At 34.3% G+C, this 20,231-nt stretch overlaps 1 protein-coding gene across 3 annotated transcripts; it reads right to left on the bottom strand.

The window, feature by feature from the left end:
• Nucleotides 1–2,098: 2,098 nt before the first annotated feature.
• On the bottom strand, nt 2,099–19,999 carry LOC130647580 (uncharacterized). Of its 3 annotated transcripts, XR_008982862.1 has the most exons (6): nt 19,335–19,476; nt 4,482–4,595; nt 3,006–3,057; nt 2,512–2,562; nt 2,371–2,418; nt 2,099–2,289 (listed from the first exon to the last, which is right to left on the bottom strand). XR_008982862.1 is itself a non-coding variant. In XM_057453493.1 (2 exons), exons 1-2 carry the CDS (start codon nt 19,602–19,604, stop codon nt 12,106–12,108), a joined length of 294 nt encoding a protein of 97 aa, XP_057309476.1. In that variant the 5' UTR covers nt 19,605–19,999; the 3' UTR covers nt 10,785–12,105. The 3 variants fall into 3 exon arrangements, 2 of the variants coding, with proteins under 2 accessions (XP_057309476.1, XP_057309475.1); XM_057453493.1 differs by lacking the exons at nt 2,099–2,289; nt 2,371–2,418; nt 2,512–2,562; nt 3,006–3,057; nt 4,482–4,595 and adding an exon at nt 10,785–12,129 and having other exon boundaries at nt 19,335–19,999; XM_057453492.1 differs by lacking the exons at nt 2,099–2,289; nt 2,371–2,418; nt 2,512–2,562; nt 3,006–3,057; nt 4,482–4,595 and adding an exon at nt 10,785–11,891 and having other exon boundaries at nt 19,335–19,999.
• Nucleotides 20,000–20,231: the final 232 nt, after the last annotated feature.

The raw sequence follows: 20,231 nt of genomic DNA, 5'->3' as shown, positions 1-20,231 counted from the left end.
ACTATGTTCCCTTTTGCTGTCTCTTCACGCATATTAGTCGGTCCCAAAAAAATGAAAGTATCAAGCCATATTTATAATGCTCCCCAAATTGGAGTGGTTAAATGCGCCTCTTGTTGCTCACATGTTTCACAAAAGTTGCACTTTATTACGTTGATGCAACGAAATATTGTAGAACAAGCAGAATTGTCATCAATCAGCCTTACTTTTTCTCCTAATTCTGGGTAGCCCAAAAGTGCTATGAAATGTTCCCGATACAAAAATTAATAAAAAAAAAATTAAATATATTAATCTTTCGATTGACAATGATATAGGAATTTTACAAAAAGTTGTTGAAACTGAAAACGAGTTCAATATCCCTGGAATGCATGCTATCGCACATAAAATTAAGTCACAAGTTCCACCACATTGCAACCACGGTCCTTTGTGTCCCCTTTTTACATACATGCTTACTTGGTACCGATGAAGTTCATGAAATTACTTAAAAGACACCAAATGGACCCAGAATTTTATATATCACGCAGTTCGTTGTTTAATTATTAATCAACAAGTAATTCTATCTAAAACTGGATAATACGGAAAAATACAATATGTTCGTTTAACCACGTACGAAAGCATTAATTTTAAAATTTAAATCGCAATATGACACGAACGTATTAAAAGTCGCATAAACATCACAAAACAACTCTGGTATTAATCAGTTTAAGATTAATACACGACTAAAAGACAACTTATTAATCCTAGCATATAAAAAATATTTGAAAATTAAATAATTTCTACAAAAAGGTAAATAGGTCCAAAAAAAATTTAAATTGGCACACGTTGTCACCTAAACATCTACTACTTATCGGTTATAACTTCATGTTGTAATCATGAACAAAGTTCTTTCAAATAAATCAAAGAAATATAATCTACCATTTTGGGTCACACCCAGAAAGTCGGACACTGTAATACAGACTACACGAGCGACCTGTCTTCGAAACGCCGGGTTAAGCCACAATTATAGGCGTTGAACGCCTAGTTGAACGCTTAAGTCCCGGTAATACATGCCGCACATCCAGGTCGATCGTTGTAGTGAAGTCGAATCGCTGGGTTAAGCCATAAGAAACTGTCCAACCCGGCGCCTAGCGCCTGGTAGAGCAGTTAATACAAACCGAAAACAGTGCTACACATGCAGGTTAAAAGCGTTACTACAGGTATGCAGTATATATTTGTAAACAGATACAGCTTTATAATGTTTCGGGTATAATACATTTTTTAAAAATAATCTGCCTTCAACCTTAGGTGAAATAAAAACATAGTTTATAACCCTTTGTTACGTTGTCATTGCAAGCATAATCGGACAATATATTTTATTTATTTTGCGGATATATTAAATGATGAAAATTAATCTTGCAGAATTGTTGAAATTGTTTTATACTAGTCAGTGACCCGTAGAAAAATCCACGGTTTAGACGCTCCACATAGTGTTTCACGCCGGGTCACACCTTGACTTGTGGCCTACCCTTGCGTTTCGCGACGGGACTCCCAGCTAGTCAATATTGTAACACCTGTATACGTCTGTCTGCCTGCCTGTCACGGAGTAAATAAAGGACATACTGTAATTACTATTAGGAATGTTGTTGTTAGCCAAACAGCATTTGGGTACTTTAATTAGAGGTGGCTAAAGAGCTATAACTAGATAGCCACAACAACAAATACAAATGAATAATAGTATATCACACTTGAATAAAACTTTATAACAATATGAATAAGTAAAGCTAATGATAGCTAGCTAGCCAAGATGGGTAAAAATCTACGTTCCCTACCAGAATCATAAAAGTGGTGATTTAAGATTTGTACGTAAAAAAAACGTAAAAATATATACCTTGCCTTAACATGTAAAAACAAAAAGAAAACGAATAATACAAAATTAAAAAGCTTAAAGAAGATAAATAGGTCAGACGGATCTGAACTGAAATGGCCTCCGTAGCTTGTTGTTTACTGGCGCGATTCCGAAATTATTCCGAAATTAAGCGGCGTCTAGCCGAAAAACGCATGTTTGTGAAAATCGGGCCCGGCGCTATTTTTCCGAAAAAAGCTGCGCGCAACCATTTTGCACAGACAAAATACGGCTATTATTATAGAGATAAAATAAATAGAAGTTAATTCTTTAGTAGTGTTTTCCATTAACTTTACTGTTATTATGAATTGACAAATCGTTCCTCATTTAATATTAATATTAAAAATGTTTTCTTTTTTGTTACTTTCGTTGTGATCTTCTTCTTGCTGGCTTTGTTGGTAGTTGCAAAACTAAAGAAGCAGAAAAAAAGACGAAAGTACAAGAAGTCTAAGTTGATATTTTGATACCAGGAGTTGTTTTGCTATACTTACACTTCGGTATTGATCGTGGGCTGCGTCCGTAGGCCACAATATCCATTTCTAGAAAAAATATAAGAATGTGGAAAAGTTTTTAGTATTGCAAAAGAATAACATTATTATTAGCGTAAGATATTTACTTTTATTTTATATTACCTGGTTCGTCATCTTCGTCATGTTTGTGAAAGTCCCGACCTGCTTGTCTTCCTACAACAAATGAATTACAAAATAATAACTGTATTACAGCAAATTTTGACAGATACCAGTTCTTGAAATTTACAAGACTTGACTTCATATAAAAAACGGTTATTGAGAGTTTCTAATTCAAGTTCACTAATTATGCATTAAAAGTGAAGTGTTGTATTTAACAGTTTAACCATTCAGTTTGGTGCTTTCAACATATTTTGCACGCATTTTAAAACCCACTTATTATAATTGATTGATAACAGCACTTTACATGATTTCCAGCTGCCACATGATATTCTAAATCTTGAAAACTGAATTTTCAAAAAATCAAAACGATATAAGTCAACTTTCACGCTCCTTAATTTGAATATTACCATAATATACAATTTTATTTGGTACATTCCTGATCACTTGTTTCCTTAACATAATATTTACCGCGTGAAAATTAAAAATGATCTACGTACCGGCTAATACACCCACCACGAAGATAAGAAAGACTAAAAACTTGAAGTCCATCTAAAGAAAGTTGAATCAAGTATATTATTTAAAATAATTAATAGAACAGCTCCAAACAATATTATTAAGTTGTTGTAAACCCGTTGAAAACCCCGTTGACAGTACATATTTTTGCTTGCCATTTTGCTTGTTCCATCGTTATTTCGTACATCGTTAGCACAGAGTAGCATTCACTTACCAAGTTGAAAACAGTTTAACTATTATTATAGACTAGTCGTTAGCCCGTGGAAAATCCACGGCTTCGCCCGTCCTTTTTATACCACAATGCGTGCTTCTCGCTATTGCGCAGCGAAGCTACCATTTTGCGTGACAGACAGACAGACGTATACGGGTATTATAATATAGAAGTCGTTAGCCCGTGGAAAAATCCACGGGGTCGCCCGTCCTTCAAATTAACCCGTTGCAACAAAGTGGACAGAAATATATCGCATTTGGTATTGATGCGCATTTTAAAAATTCGTGTTTCCGTTACGGGACACGGCTTTCGCGGACACACAGACAGACGGAATACGGCTATTATTAAAGAGACTAGTCGTACACCTGTGGAAAAACCCACAGTATTCCTGTCCTTTATATATCGCCTTTCGTGTTTCCGTAACAGACACTTTATCGTGTCAGGAATGAGTTGATATCAGTCCACATTATGGGATATGACGCTCCTAATATGGAAAGTGATACCTGTACAGAAAATTTACTGTCTGTTTTATCCAAAAAGATAAACATTAGTGGCAACTACTATTTGAAAATTCAATATATAAAAAAACTTTGAAGGAAGTCTCTATATGTATGAAGAGAGTGACAATCTGATCCTTACTCATATATCTGTTGAAGATATACCGTTTAATTACATTTGGTAAAATTTTGCAGACTGAGAATACTACTACAGATGATATCAAGGCTATTTTTGATTCGGAAGATGGCCCAGCATTTAAAGAATTTGATAATGGTTCCTAATGGGATGTAACAACTAAAGTCAATGTAACAAATAAAGAAACATTACTCTCCATGCTTGTCAATGAAGAACTTGTATTGAAACAAGAGAAACAATTCAAAGTGATTAGGGAAGGTCTAAAAGATATGTTCAAGACATTTTTCTTTGACTTAAATGCAGCCATTGATGCTTCCGTTATGATTAAATTATTTAACCTTAAACCAGTTCCAAAGAACAACGAAAAACAAAAACTTGCATTTCGCTGGTTTAGAGATGTTGTTTTAGCATGTGATGCAGAAGGTTGCTTAGCAGTACTTAAATTTTATCAACACTGGGAATTAAAATCGATTTAATGAGCGAAGACGAAGGTATTTACCCAGACAGAATACAGCTATGATTTAAAGCACACTAGTTGTTATCCCATAGAAAACCTCACAGGAATACGCTCGTTGCAATAAAGTCGATAAAAATTATCGCGCAAACATACTTTTACCTTTTCGTTATTAATCCTTGCTAAAAATGATGCTGGAATCACTAAATCTTGTGATAGTCTTTATTGAGTTGTCAAGAAAAGCTTTCTTATTATTTGTTCTTATTCCCAGAGGACCTTAAAGTAAAGAAACATTTTTAAGATAATTAACATGTATATTTGTTTTCTATTGCTGTATTTGTATCAAATAATTAAATAAATAATGAAACACTTATAATTAAAATAGTATTGTAATATTCAAAATAATAGCACGGGCCGGTGATTCTGATAACACTACAAAGTAATCACAAATAAAGTTTTAAAAGATGAAGACTACATACCCAGCTAAAGGAATGTTTATGTGAGGCGGGTTGACCCAGGGCTGGCTCATTTACAAAAAAAGTTTAAAAGTGCTAAAACCGAGATAACTCGCCCCAGGGGAAATTAAAATGGCGAACGCATTTAGTAAAAAAAACGGCTAATATATCAATAAATGTTGGTTTTCACGAACAATGTTTAGAAGCTGTTAACAAACATTTTACTTTTGTTCATGTAAGTTCGATTTCCCCAAAAATTTACTTTTAGTCATCTGTTTATGAAAAAAGTACTTCTGCTAGAGCTAGTGTGTGCAGGACGTTCTTTACAATCACTGGTGTCTTCTCTTGTCTACCATTATTCTTAAGCTACTTCGAATGCACCGACTCGTTTCTATCCCGGGATAAGCTACATGAACGAGCCAGCTTACTATAAGGCAACTGACTCAGTTAAAAAGCGAGCTGACTCTACAAGCCAGCCAACCCATTTTCAACCAGCCTCATGTAATCAGCACCAGCCGAGTTGAGTCTATCAATAGATTTTCTTTTAATCATGGCGGCATTGAACCAACCCGCCTGATATGATCATTCCCTAAGAGTGAACAACGCATTAGTTTTAGATACTAAAGGAAATTTGAGAGTGGTTCCTAGAATTTTTTGATTTAGTTGCTAGAATAAACCAAATTACAGTTTTTTATTTTATTTCATTTCGGAAGAACAAACAGGAACAATTAGTAGCGAACAACTATGGAAAAGGTTTTATTCTTTCGTATACAGTTTGTTCTATGGTAATTACTTTTAATAAACTTATAATTTTAATTAACGTATTTAGTTTGAAACTGCAAATTTTGGGTAATCTAATAACGCGAGTTTGATTACACATTCTAAATAAATCCAGCACTCTGCACTTCCTGCAGTTGGTATTACACAATTTAAAAAATTCAATCAAATATTGTTTCTATACATCCTTCGTTTAAGACAACGCACTTTTCAAGGTACAAATAACAAATCCGATATAGGCTGATTTTATGAATAAAAATCCAAGTTCTTTATGGGCTATGAAATTTGAAGGAAGGTGAAGAACGTGCAACGATCCGAGATAAGACAAGGAAAGCAATTTTGGTTCGGAAGTGGCCTTGTTGAGGTTTGGTGGTCTTTTTTGACTTTTTTCTCTTTCACCTTTATATGAATGTTCTTTTTCCACATATTTTGCTTTGTTTTTATTCCTGTGAAAATTTCAACAAAACAATTTTACGATTTTAGTGAGACACGTAAAATTCATATTTCTATTACTCGAATTTCCGTAACTCGAACACCTCTTTAATTCTAGCGCTTTTTTGTCCCTAGCGTATATTGTCTTTGTAACTCAAACACGAATTGTACACTTTTTTTTATAAGAAACTTGGTGTACGGTCTAGTTCTAAAAGTTTACTCTAAATTTAAAATATTTTTAGTTCTAAAGGTTTGTGAACAGGTTCCTTATTTTTGGTGATTCTAAATTTGAACGAAGTCGCTTACTTCATTTTCAAAAATAATTTGTAGTTGTTTAAATATTTTCTTTTGATTCAACTTGAATCAACTTTTTAATGCGTTTGAAACATATTACGAAATACAGAACGAATTTCTACTACCAGAACATGCTTGAACTATACTCTGACTTGACACCTAACCTTCACCATTTGACATCGAGTAGCTTGTTAGAAATTTTGGTTGCTAGCTTGTTACTCAAGAAGCATCGAGTTCCTCAACCGTTTTTAAACAGTTCACGTTTTGAAAATATAACAGTTTGATAAAAAACCTAAAAATACTTTTCCAAGATAAACATAAACTTGTTAGTAACTAACTAACATATTAAGGAAAAATTGTTTCAACGTTTGGTTTTCTTTACAACGGACGTTCACAGATAAGAAAACAACCTTCTTTACTGCTTCTAAAAGTCATTTTTATTCGTGAAAATACGGAAACAAACCTTGTGCATGACTTCATCCTTTACGATGATGAAGAATTGCAGCTATAGTAAATTGATACGAGAAACTACAATGTATGCGATGTTTCGGTTGTTCACACACTCCTTCTTAAACAATTAACAGTGTGCAAATTTTGTTGAAGGTTAATAGAAAATGTATGAACGGATGTCTATCTTTTAGAACTATGTCCTATCCCTTCGGTACACCGGTCTATAAATTAGCAAAGTTTTCTTGTTCCTCTGTTATCTAATGGCACAAAAAACTAATTTACAGTTCACAAACTTCGGTTTTTCGAATATCCCGACATATCCAACTTTTATTTAAGTCTAAAAAAAAACAATAATGTATTAGAAGCAAGTTTTTTTCTATGAGTATCATTAAAACAAGTTCTTTTTCTATGAATGTCATTTTGCAGGGAAATTTTTTTACTGTTGCCATATTGCAAACATCTGCTTTGAAAAAAAGTCCTCACTTTTCCCTATCAACAAGTGTCCAACAACTCTATCTATATTCATCACTGCTAGTGCATATTTGTCTACAGCATCGTCTGGCTCCATTTGGCATTGTAAGACGTCTCCAACGATAGGAGTCCATGGCTCGCGATACTCAGGTTAGTCCATCATAAATGAGGTTATTTCATATTCCTGTGCAAGCACAATTGGTAATTCTCCTTGAAATAAGGAATAATCGATGTCGATCTCTCAAAATATTATCTATGAAACGTTTCATACTTTGGAAACTCTTTACCCTAATAAAAGAAAAATATCGAAATTTGAACGTTTTAAAAGTTCGAAAGTTTAGGTTTTATTAAATGCATGCATTCGATTTTATAATAACAGACGTCCACGCCTTAAAAGAATAAAAAAACTTCCATTGAAGACAAATTCAAGGCGTTCCAATAGAAAATGGGAAACCAAAGTCATTCGTAGCTCAAAAGTATAATGTGATAAGAAACACAAATACATCACCCGCAGAAACTCAACACTTAAAAATGGATGCAGTATAGCAGAGTTATTGATGGGAGGAAAACTACATGCTAATCTGCTCACATATGTACAGCCACCAGTTGGCCATGCTACAAAAGACATAAGCAAGGAGCGACAAATTCAGAAACAATATTTCAGGCAAAGTCATAGCACTAACGAACAAACCGCCTTCAGAGAGGACCAACCAGTTGCTATTCAAGGAATGGCCGAACAGCCCGAAGCATGTCGGATATAACATCTTCCCCTTTGTTTTCAGCATGCTATGTACTATATGACAAAGGTTCTAAATAACAAAAGAGTAACATAAAACAGTCAATTACAATTCGCCCTGGAATAGATGGAGTAGCTGTTGTTGTAGGAAAAAAGTTGACCCATTTCGGTGCCCTTTAAATTTTAATTTGGAGTACTTAGCTTTTCTTTATGAGAAAGGTTATGCATACCGCTCCATTAATAATCATAGGTCAACTACTTCGGCCTATCACGAAAGAAATAATAGTATTAAAGTAGGTCAACATAAACATGTTTGTATTTGGGATGCTCAACAAGTTTTAGATTTTATTAAACTGAAATGGGGTGATTGTGGTACAAGGAATGGAGTACAAAAGGAACAATAATCGCTAAGATTGCTCCACGATATTATACAATTAAATTAGCAAATAGAACAGTACCACGCCGAAATGTTAAAGACAACAGAAAAGTTCATACACTTACGCTGGAGGACTCGGAACCAGCGGTGACGGTCAGTACATTACATGCACAGGGTTCAAACGCTCTACCAACTCAACACAAAACCGAATAAGAAAGCCATTCAGATGAAACCATCCTATATGTCGATAGTGATTCCGATGACGAACGATCAGAAGAAACAACGTCTGATAAGACACGAACCGAAGGTTCCGAAAAAACATATGTTACAACTTCAGCCAGTCAAGTGAAGAGGAAAACACCTGCAGATTACGAGGACTTCTAAGCGAGAGACAATAGTGTACACAGAAGACATTTTATGTATATTCTTATTTTATGTTACTATTTTGTTATTTAGAACCTTTGTCATATAGTACATAGCATGCTGGAAACAAAGGGGAAGATGTTATATCCGACATGCTTCGGGCTGTTCGGCATAATATCCACCGCTCTAGTTCGCGCTTCATCTTGAACGTTAACATAAAAATTCAACAGTCAATTACAATTCGCCCTGGAATAGATGGAGTAGCTGTTGTTGTAGGAAAAAAGTTGACCCATTTCGGTGCTCTTTAAATTTTAATTTGGAGTACTTAGCTTTTCTTTATGAGAAAGGTTATGCATACCGCTCCATTAATAATCATAGGTCAACTACTTCGGCCTATCACGAAAGAAATAATGGTATTAAAGTAGGTCAACATTAACATGTGTGTGCGCAGTTAAACGGTGTATTTAATTCCAGACCGCAACAGCCAAGTATGTTTGTACTTAGGATGCTCAACAAGTTTTAGATTTTATTAAACTGAAATGGGGTGATTGTGGTGGCATAAATATTCAAGAATTAACATACAAGTTAGTTATTCTAATGGCTTTAATTTTTGCATCAAGAGCTTCTAGCATTTGGTGTTTAGGGTTATATAAATATATAAATATGATATATGAATTTTGGTGAAGACAAATTTACTTTTAATTTCATAAATTGCACAAAAGTTGGAGGAAATGAAATGAACCTCCAGCCTTAGAATTTTATTCATTTGAAAAAGATAAGGAACTCTGCGTTAATTCTGCATTAAGGGAATATTTAAAAAGAACTTCTGATTGGCGTGGGGTAAATGTTACTAAATCTCTATTTTTCAAAGATATATATCCCCGCATGTTGAAGTCCATCCATCTACAATATCTAGGCGGATGAAAGATGTTTTAGCTTCTTTTGGGTAGACGTCTCTAAGTTCAAGGGTCATATAACACGATCTGCCTCCACTTCAAGGGCAGAAGTAGCAGGTGCATCTTTTCGTGATATATTAGGCCAAAGTCGGTGGTGTAAAAAATTTCTCTGTGGGGAATGAGATCGTGTTATTTCGATTTATATATACTTTTATTAATTTCTGCTATGTAACGCTTTTAACAGAGGATGTGTGTGTGGGTCTGGTATCATACAGGGTCGAAATAATCAGTATTAGATCGACTGAGATTTTATTAAATAAAGTTAGAGGATTGTGTAAGTGCGCGAAACGCCCGCAATATAATCCAGCTGATTATGAGATAACAAGACAACAAGCTATAATGATGAAACAAGTCTAATGACCCTTCCAGTTAAAATTGTAGAGGTTACATCCTCTAAAGATCAAAATGTAGTGCAAGATCTTCCTTTTTGCAAGGATAGTCTGCAGATTCAAGTTAATTGAACCAAACAAGCCGCTGTACACAATACAATACGTACTACTACACTGAAAATAATAGGGGAGTCATTGCGACGCTCTTTAGGGTATCATTTATGTTTAACTCCCTTAGGCGTTAAATTGCTTATACAATGACTCCCTTATAGGATTTTTTTTTACTTTTGATGAAGAGCTTTTATATTTTGAGCGAAATGACTCCCTTCGGCGGAAAAAATGACTCCTTTAGGGAGTATTTATTATACTGAAACAGAAAAGCGCATGAAGATATACATTCTCCCCTCAAAATATGCGTTCAATGATTCGATGCGCGTTCAAATTGACTTGTTGTGCGTTCAATGATTCCATGTGCGTTCAATGATTCGATGTGCGTTCAATGATTCGATGTGCGTTTAAATTGATTTGTTATGTTTTCAATGATTCGACGTGTGTTCAATAGATTAGATAGATTTTCGTTGAACTTGCGCTCTTTCAAGATTTTTGTGAAAAGCGTGTTAGACCCCATAAAAGTAGAACGTTATGTGCAATTAACTGGAGATTCATTTCCCTGTTTCACTAAGATTTCCCTGCCGTCGCGCATACTTCAATCTCTATTAAAATGTTGCTGCAAGACATTTACAAGTTGTGCAAAAGAATAATGGAAATATTTTTAAAGTAGGATTTTTTTCTATTCCTGTTATCTGGGTATCACTTAAATGGAGTATATAATTATTTTATTCTTGTTTTGAAAGCTTTCCGTTCCTTGCCGCGGCATATGTTTAAATAGGGTTCTACTCTCTTTGCAAACAAGAAATTTTTTTCGTTCAATGGAGAAGGTTAAGTACTCATGGCATTAGGGAGAACTAAATTACTACTCGGAATTTTCTTGACTGTTCAATAATCAATAATAAGAACAAGAAAAAAAATTGTACAATGTTTGTTGCAGTAGCATCAAATTATATACGTGTTTTAACAAATACAAGGGTAATATTATGGAAGACTTTTAATTGTTGACTCGCAATTAAACCCAAAAATGTTTCTTTAAAAAAAATGGGTATATGTCCTTGGCTTTTGTTTTTATAATAAGTTAATTTCTCAGCAAATAAGCTCTTACTTACTTACTTATTTACTTGGCTTAAGTGAATTCTGGAACTCACAATTACAAACCTGGATTGAAAAGCACATACAGAATAAAAAACAAAAAGATTTTAGGTAGTCATGCAATAAGTTGCTTACATTTCTGCCTATGCGATGCGCAAATATTATGCAAAAAGTTCTTTGGAGGTAAAAGTAGTAAAAAAACATTTGTCTGTTTTGCCTTGGGAAACACACATAACTTAAGAGGTGAAGATTTTGGTTGATAACACACATACACTACACAATACATATACATATATATCAAACAGTAAATTGCCAAAGTTTAACAGTTAAATGAAGATTTATGTCAGCAATTTTGGTTTACACGTAAAAATTTGAGTTAAAAAAAGCTATCAATAAAAGCCACATCAACATAAAGTTAAATACTATTTTGTATCATGTATAGTTCGACAATGATAAAATCTTGCAGAGTGGGTAACAAATACTGCCTTGCAAATATTACATAGAAGTTCTCTTTTGTTATGAAAATATTTTTCGTGCTCTTTCAAATACCGTACTTGTTTAAACCGTTTTGTTGGCTCGCATTTAATACACATAAATACGTTTCCAGTTGCCACATTGAAATCAACTTGGTCATTCAGTTTATTGGATGATTTGGTATAGCGGCAATTGTGTCTCAATAAGTTAGATCTAGTACTATATCGCTTCTTGCATAAACCACATGAAAAACATTCTGAAACGACAACAGGTAAACTACCAATATGTACTTTAGTTTTATGATCTCAGAATAGCTTCGAAAGGTTTTTGAGCACTCGTCACAGTTTTATCTAAAGTTGTCGTGCTGAATTCTTTTGTGTTTATTTAACTCATACTTTCCACGAAAAGTTTTACTGCAAACCGTACACCGAAATATCTACTTTGGTTAGACGCTCCGTCGCTCTGTTTATTTAAATCGCACTATCCATAAGTAACTGAAAAGCAATAACGCAACGGTGGAGCGTTCATGATTATGAGATAATAAAACAGCAAGCTGTAGTGATTCGACTAGTCCAATGACTCTTATTTTAAGTGGTAGAGGTTAAACCCTCTGAAGATTTCTATGTAAAGCAAGATCTCCCTTTTACAAAGATGGTCTGTACAACCAAGTTAACTGAAACAGCAACCCTCTGGACAATACAACTATTGCAACAACAACAACAACAAAAACAACATATATTGACATAAAACGTATATTTATACAAATATATAAAAACTATAAAAAGGGGGCAAACAACTACGTATGCGCCAGGACTTGTGAACCTGGCTGTAGCTTTACACGTGTTACGGGATCCCAACACTCAGGCTTACACAGGTGATTGATCCTTAGGACCAGACTTGGTCAGGACCAGCCTGAAGTTACTGGGGTGATATGCGTGGGCGTAAAACCACGAAGACATGAAAGAGAAATTTCACACCCCCTTGCAGAGCTTCTTACAAGAATAACTATGGGTACAACAGGATCGTTAACCCTGTAGACCAAGTGAGCAAACTTGGTCTCCCTACTGCACTGGGGTAAAAAGTGGGGTCGTCGCACCCAAGACAAGACATAGTTTAAACCCCTTGCGATGCTTCTTATGATTACTCTATAAGAGAGTGAAAAGTGAGCAAATTCTAGGTTCACGGTAGACTGCTTGTGACAGAAACAGCCGGGGTAACACAAAACCGCTAGGGAAAGAAAACTCTCCCCCTTTTATGTGAATGTTAATCAGACAATTTTTACATTTTTTACAAAAAACAACACATACACAGAAGAGTTATTTAAATCGAATGGTGCAACTCTAACAACTGCTTTATCGTCACATCTTAACCATGAGCCACGGCTGCGATCTTTAATGAATTCCCAATAATGACCTGTTCCTAGGGTGCCCGAATGATTAATAGTGGCAGCTAACGAATATTTGTTGTTAAATGATATGTCATCCGTTCGCTGAGGGCGAACTCTAAAAATGTCGTCATTTGAAGCAAGGCAGGTAACAAATTTGTTATTTTTTAGGGTTTCTTCCATCAATAAAAGTAAACCTCTTCAGTTGGATAATTAGAATGTCTCCACACTGGGTGAAAACCGTTTCGCTTAAACTGTCTTGATAAGAAGAGCACTGCGGGCAAAGCCACCTGTCATTTCCAGACAAATTTTCGGGCTGCAAAAAACAACTAATTGAACCTGTAACACTGTTTGAGATAGGGAGTGGCACAATAGGCATACTTTCCTCCCTGCTAGTTGATAAGAAGCATGCATTACATGACGTCGTAGTGGTTATAATGTTGGTGATGATATTATTTGCGATAACCGAAGGGCCTGTTAATTCACCCAAAACATGAAGCAGTATTTCTGGAACGCCCTGCTGGGTATTAATGTCGAATGGGGGTCTTCCTAATGCTGAACATTTGACACTGCAAGGCTCTTAAGAAGGTGGAAGGGTTAACAGCTGTGGAAAACTGGGACAACATGGACATACTCAGCATAACAGACTTCAATAGAGGAGAAACAAGAGCAGATTCCGAAGCACAATGTAACCAAAATGATGGGATTGCAGTTAATGCTTGCAGGATGGAATTGGCGTAACAGGCGTTTCCTTTATTTATTAATCCTCCGTGAATTTGCTGTGGGTAGATGGGTCTGGGCCTGCTTTAACAGGTGTATTGGGCTTGGTGACTGTTGGTTGTTTGGCCGTTGGCAATAGAGGAGTGGGTATGGAATAGTTGGTTGAAATAGGGATGTGGCTGTGTTCATTCCATACCTTTGTATTTCTAGCGACCTAAATCCAGAAAGAACCTTTCATGGACGTCACCAAGTTGACGAGCAGCTTGAAAAGTTTTTCTGCGATGCAATCCCAGTCTTTTCAAACACGAAGAAACAGATCGAGAGCAGTAGCCTCTGGCACCTACTTCGATGGCAAAAAGATCTATATGCCAACCGTGTTTTTGATGATGTTCACCCGAGGATTGTATTTGCACATCTTAGTTGAATGCCAAGTTTCCATATTTTCCTCGCATGGACTCCATATTTTCCTCGCATGGACAGGTAAGCTCGATCACAATCACATGCTTCCTGTTGTTGTAATAGATAACGAGATCTGGCCTGAGTGATGTTAAAGCAATATGCCCAGGGAAAAGAAATCCGTCCTTTAAGTCAGACAAAGTCATCTAATCGCAGGCGAGATGAAAAAGACCTGTAAGCTTAGACTTTTTACCAGGAGTGTGGGCACCAGCTTTAACAAACTTAATGCTATTTAGCTGTTTTACAAGTGACGTGATGGACTTACAAAAAGTAGTGAGCAACTCCACAAGTTCTTTTAAAACAGAATCGTAGCGGAATGTAAATCTACCCTGCGCAAGAGCAGTTACTTTTTTGGCGCCATTTTCACAAAAGAAAGGAAGGAATATAACTATGTTACGTTGTTACGTCTTTTGGAAGTGTTTTTAAACTTATGAAGAATATTTAACTTCCCACACTTATATAGATAGCTAGCTAAATTAAATGGAATAAAATTTTCTTGTAAACTTGATTGTTGCTACAAATCAGTAAACTTCAAATAGCTGGTAAAACATATGTGGAACTTCCACTTATCACAAAGAAATTTTTCTGTGAAGTGCAATATTTCTGGCTGCACATCAAGCTGAACGAATAGAAATAGTTTTTTTCGACATATTAGAATAAAACATAAAGAGTTTCAAAAGACATTTTTGAAGGAATATGTTCAGCAGACACCCTCCGAAAAGACTGAGATTAACACTGGTGATGAAACAAGTGGTTTACAGGCACATACAGAGTTTGGAGATGACTTCCATATGGCCGAAGACGATGGTTGTTGTGATAATGATGATAATCACAATGAACTTTTAGTTGAACCATTCCTTTTATTTAATGTTGACGACGAAGTAGCAGATGTTTTGGTAGAGTAAAGTGAAGTTCACAAAGTCACTCAAAGTGACATAACTGTAATTTGTGATAAGATAATTGGTATCTTGCAAACAGACCGGTGTTCTCAAACACAGAAAATATTAAAATCTTTGAAACATAATCAATCATCATTTGAAATCGACTTTGAAACCAACTTTATTTTGGACAGTGAAAGTCCCTTCAAGAGGCCCTTTTAGAGATTTTCCAATGGCCAAACATTAAATGCCTACATAGTACATAAAAATGAATATGTGGCTCCACGTGAAATATCGCTTGCAATGAAAGATACCAATATTGTAGACCGCTTTTACTATATTCCTGCTTTAAAACATTGAATAAATACTTATTGCATGATGACGTGCTTGGTGATGTTGTCGAATAAACTATTAGTGACAATGTTTTGGTTGATTATAAAGATGGCACTAATTACAAGAAAAACAAATTGTTTGCTGCACATCAAAATGCGTTGCAAATCGTACTTTATCATGACGACTTATAGTTTCCAATCCTCTTGGAAATAAAACTACTGAAATTTTTTCATGAAGATTTATTTTATAAAAATAACACATTGCATCACAATCGATATAGCGTTATTTCGTGTGTATGTAATTTTTTGGATCGTTATTTCTTTTACCTTTGAACACTTAATGTGGAACTTAATTATGTTTCCACTTTTGTTTGGTGAGTTACTTCCGCACGGTGCTGATCATTGGAAGCTTTTTATTTTGTTCACGTAGTTCTGCAACGATTATGTGCTCACAGATACCGAGAAGATCTGGTTATTTTAGAGGGTATGCTGAAAAAGTTTTTTGAAGAATATTGCATAGTTTTTCCTGAAAGCAATTTAAAGCAAAAGCTCATTATTTACTACATTATCCAATGAATATCATGAAATTTGGACCGTTTATCAAAACTCTTAGATTTGAATTTAAGCATAGCTATTTTAAATACTGCATTATGTCATCAAAAAAACCGTGTCAATGTATGTAAGTCGATGTCAACATATCATCAAATGCTAATTTATTTAAAATACAAAAAAGAGTTTTATTTCTCCTCGGACAATTTGCAACTATTGTCAGGCGTAAAAGAAGCGTGTGTTGATACTATGCCGCAATATTTGAAAGATTTAATTTTACAAAAATGTGACTTACTTTTAAAGAACTTTATCGAAGGAAGTTCAGTGTATTAATGTTCACGATGAAGTCTATAACTTTGGTGAATTTATTTCAGTTTTTATAATCAATGACGTGGCTTTTTTATTTTGTTCTGTGTTAACAATTATTGAATATGACAGTCATATCAATGGATACGTCACAACACTTAGTGATGAAAATGTTTTAAGAAAGTGATTGAACTTGCTGATTTTCATCCATTAGGGATTTACAATAATAAGATCATTTTAAGACATGTTATATTTAAATATTTTTGTTTTATTAATGATGTTTTTTAGAAAAGTTGTGAAAATTAATGGTAAAAATCTGTAATTTAACTTTCTATTTGTGTATGAAATTGAACCCAAGTATCTTTGCAGCTATTTTCCATTTTTCTTTTCTATTTTCTCTAAATTATGTAATTATGTAATTATGTGTTTCTACCTTATGGATAAAGTGTGAGAATAAAAAAGTACAGAACTATTAATGCTTTTCGTCCTGTTAAGTTTTGACTTTTATGTATATACAATTTTAACGAAAACTTGCTTTTGTATCATTCTTTTACCTTCGGTTTAATTCTGACAATAAATATTCTTGCTTTTACATATGCTGTTGCTTTTGTATTTTACTCTAATTCTGTTTTAAGTAAAATCATAATGTTATGTACTGTTTTTTTATTTTTTGCAGAGTTAATATAACAATAAGTTGCATATTTCCTGAACCAAAAAGATTTTTAGTGAAATATAGAAATGTGAGCAAGGCCATTAGAATTGTGGAAACAGCAAAGTTGCAAGATTCTATTGAAATAGCTTTCGGAAGTTGTCCAATTCCTTTACTATCCAATTATCAAATTCAATATTTGGATGAAGAATTTGACGAACTAATAAACCTAAATGATAACCCCGGTGTATTGGTTAATTTGAACAAGTTGGATATTGTAGAGCATCAGCATTTACTGTCATCGTCATAATGATAGTGATGATCACGTAAACTCTAGCTATAGAAATAGTATGGAAGAACAACCTTCAGAGAATGCTATCGTCTGTTGAAATAGCGATTCTTTTAAATTTTTACCAAGAAAAGTTTGGCCACAACCATTCATATTAAAAGATGAATTGGCATCACCTTCCTTACTCCAGAAGTTAAATAATAGTGTTGATTTGACAACTGGGGATTTCACAACTTTGTTCTCGTGCCTTTTTGATCAATGTTCCAGAATAACATAGCAAGTACTTATCTCATTCCACTGTTTAATGTTAATTCAATTATTTTATATATTTGCATTGATGAAAATTTTCACTTTTCTTACATAGTAGTCTTGGCAATATGATGAAATGGTGCACTTTACGTTATCACAATGGAAATATTTAATGCGTTAATATCCGACAGAACGGGATGAAAACGTTAGAATTTGAATGTTAAATGAGACAATTGTTTTTACAGAGAAAATTATTTACTTTTTCTATTTCTACTTTTAATGGGACTTAAAGAAAAGAATAAGAAACTTCTCTAAAAACGTTAGAAAAAGAAAGTGCGTCAATAACGGTGAGATAGAAGAGTCAAAGATAAAGTATAGCAACAAAAAAAGCACTAGTTATTGCACCAAATGTTTGGGGAGTTAAGAACTTTTTACCTGCTGTTGAAGAAGGAGAAGATGAAAGGACAATATTTTTACATATTGAAAATTGAAGGAACAGTTTCACCTTCATCCCTACAAACGAAAATTAAGTGTTGTTGAAATTGGTATGACACGGACATTGTCTAAAAGGCGTGAAATGAGTCTTTCAGTAAAAAGTGTAGCAGACACCATGGATGAGTTTCCTTTTTTATCTGATAGTAATCAGGTAAGATTATATTTATGAATTTTATATGTGATGTTAAACCTTGGAAAAAGAGTGTTGTTATATTTTAAGTTTAAAAGCAAAAAAAAAAAAATAATACTAATAATTTTTATACTGATGTACTTAATTTAGATGGTTTCTGAATTTGAAAGAACGACTGAAATAGTGATCGAAGAAAAATGGAAATTTTTTAGAAAATATTCTCATGCGTTATTGAAGATGAATGCTCCAAAATCATCACAAGTTGAAGTTTTAGAGACTGAAATAAAACAACTAGCAGATGGCACAGATCATTGTAAGTTGTTTTTATAACTTGATGTTACTAATTTTTGTGGGTCAACAATTTTTACAGGTTTAATAATCATTGTTACATATTTATAGGTATCGTCATCTCTTATGCCATGATCTTAATACCATCGTTACTGCGTAAAGATGCTACAATAATGTCCGAAAATTTCAAAGCGCGAAACCATCCCCAAATTTAATGCAATGCGACCGTCAATAAATTAGTTGATGTTTTAAAAGCATCAAGTTTTAAAATATTTGTTAATGTTTTGAAAGTCAGTCAGTCTAATGATTTCATGACTACTGTACTCATGTACTTTAGTACGTTTTATATATTCAACCTTATGTACCCGAAAGGACTTAATGGCACATTGATTTTTTTACAGAAGGAGGTTATGGGAATACATGATACAGTTGCACCTATTTCTAAAGTTATTAACCTGATAAAAAAGTTGAATAAAAGTGAAATGTTTTGAACATAAGATTAAAGCTAGAAAAATTATCAGATTTTTGTAAAATATTTTACCCACGAACACCTAAAAATTGAAATGTTTTTTGTATATATTTTACCCTAGAGCACCCATAAAAAGTTGAAAAAAGTGAAATGTTTCATAATAGTTATAAAAAGAATTCTTAAATTTTGTATATGGCGGATGGTTCAAAATCTCTTAAATACGTCTATTATTTTTTATAAGTTAACATTAATATTTATCTATGTTCTTTGTTATTTATTTTTATCAATATTGTATATTTAAATTAATACATTATTTTCAAACTAATAAACCTTACCATTTTTACTAAAAATCTGATATCTTTCTTGTATATCCCCATCACATGAGAATGTGTGTGGCGAAAAAACAGACAAAAACAGAAGACAAACATCACGACAACATTACAACAAAGAATTTACTATATAAAAACAAATAAATATAAAACTATGAATAAGAGCAGTCACGAACCTGGCAGTAACTTTCCATATGTGTTTGGGGATCCAACCACTCACCGTTACACGGGTAGTTGTCGCTTTGGACCAGCCATTTGCTTCGGACCAGTTGTTCGCGTCGGACCAGCCGTAGGTTAGGACCAGCCTGAAGACAGTGGGGTATCGTGGATGTAAAGTCACGGAAAAAGGAAAGATAGAAATAAAAACTCCTTATATAGCTTCTTCCAACATCAGGTATAGCATGATCGTTAACCCTGTAGACTATGTGAGCCAGCTTAGCCTTCATACAGAACTGGGGTTATAAGTGGGGTCATTACACCCAAAGACAAGGCAATTGCCAAACCCCCTTGCTAAGCTTCTTATAATCGCTTTCTAGGTAAGCGGCGAGTTAGCGAACTCGTGAAAACGGGAAACTGTATCTAGAACACACTGCAGGGGTTTTAGTGCGCATTCAGATTGTTTAAATTAAAAAAAAACAAAAAAGAAACGTACACTGTGGGGTGATTTAGATCAGATGGCTTGACACTAATCACTGCTCTATCATCACATTTTTACTATCTATTGACACTCTGATCTTTTATGTAAGCCCAATACTGACCAGCTGCCAGTGTGACTGAATGATTTATAGCGGTGGTTAATTTATATTGGTTTGTGAATGATATATCATCCGGAGGTAGGGAATAAAATTTTAGGGTGTTGTCATCTCGGGCGAGGCTAGAAACAAATTTATTATTTTTCACAGATCTTCATTGGATACAGTTAAACCTTTTCAGCTGGATGATCAGTATATCTCCACTCTGGGTGAAGACAGTTTCCCTGGGTACTGTCTTGAGGGGAAGAGCACTGTGGACACATATATTCTGGCTGCAAAAAACAATTGATGGAGTCTGTTATATTGTTTGAGATAGGGAGT

Source organism: Hydractinia symbiolongicarpus, chromosome 6 (genome assembly GCF_029227915.1).
Source record: "Hydractinia symbiolongicarpus strain clone_291-10 chromosome 6, HSymV2.1, whole genome shotgun sequence".
Classification (NCBI taxonomy): Eukaryota; Metazoa; Cnidaria; class Hydrozoa; order Anthoathecata; family Hydractiniidae; genus Hydractinia; species Hydractinia symbiolongicarpus.
The sequence above is the reverse complement of the archived record's forward strand: the minus strand, read 5'-3'. Positions and strand labels throughout refer to the sequence as shown.

Coding starts and splice junctions, on each gene's coding strand:
- LOC130647580 (XM_057453492.1), bottom strand. CDS start 19,604: ATGAAGGCTAAGCTGGCTCACATAGTCTACAGGGTTAACGATCATGCT. Junction 11,892..19,334: donor ATATGGAAAGTTACTGCCAG/GTTCGTGACTGC, acceptor TTGTCGTTTCAG/AATGTTTTTCATGTGGTTTA.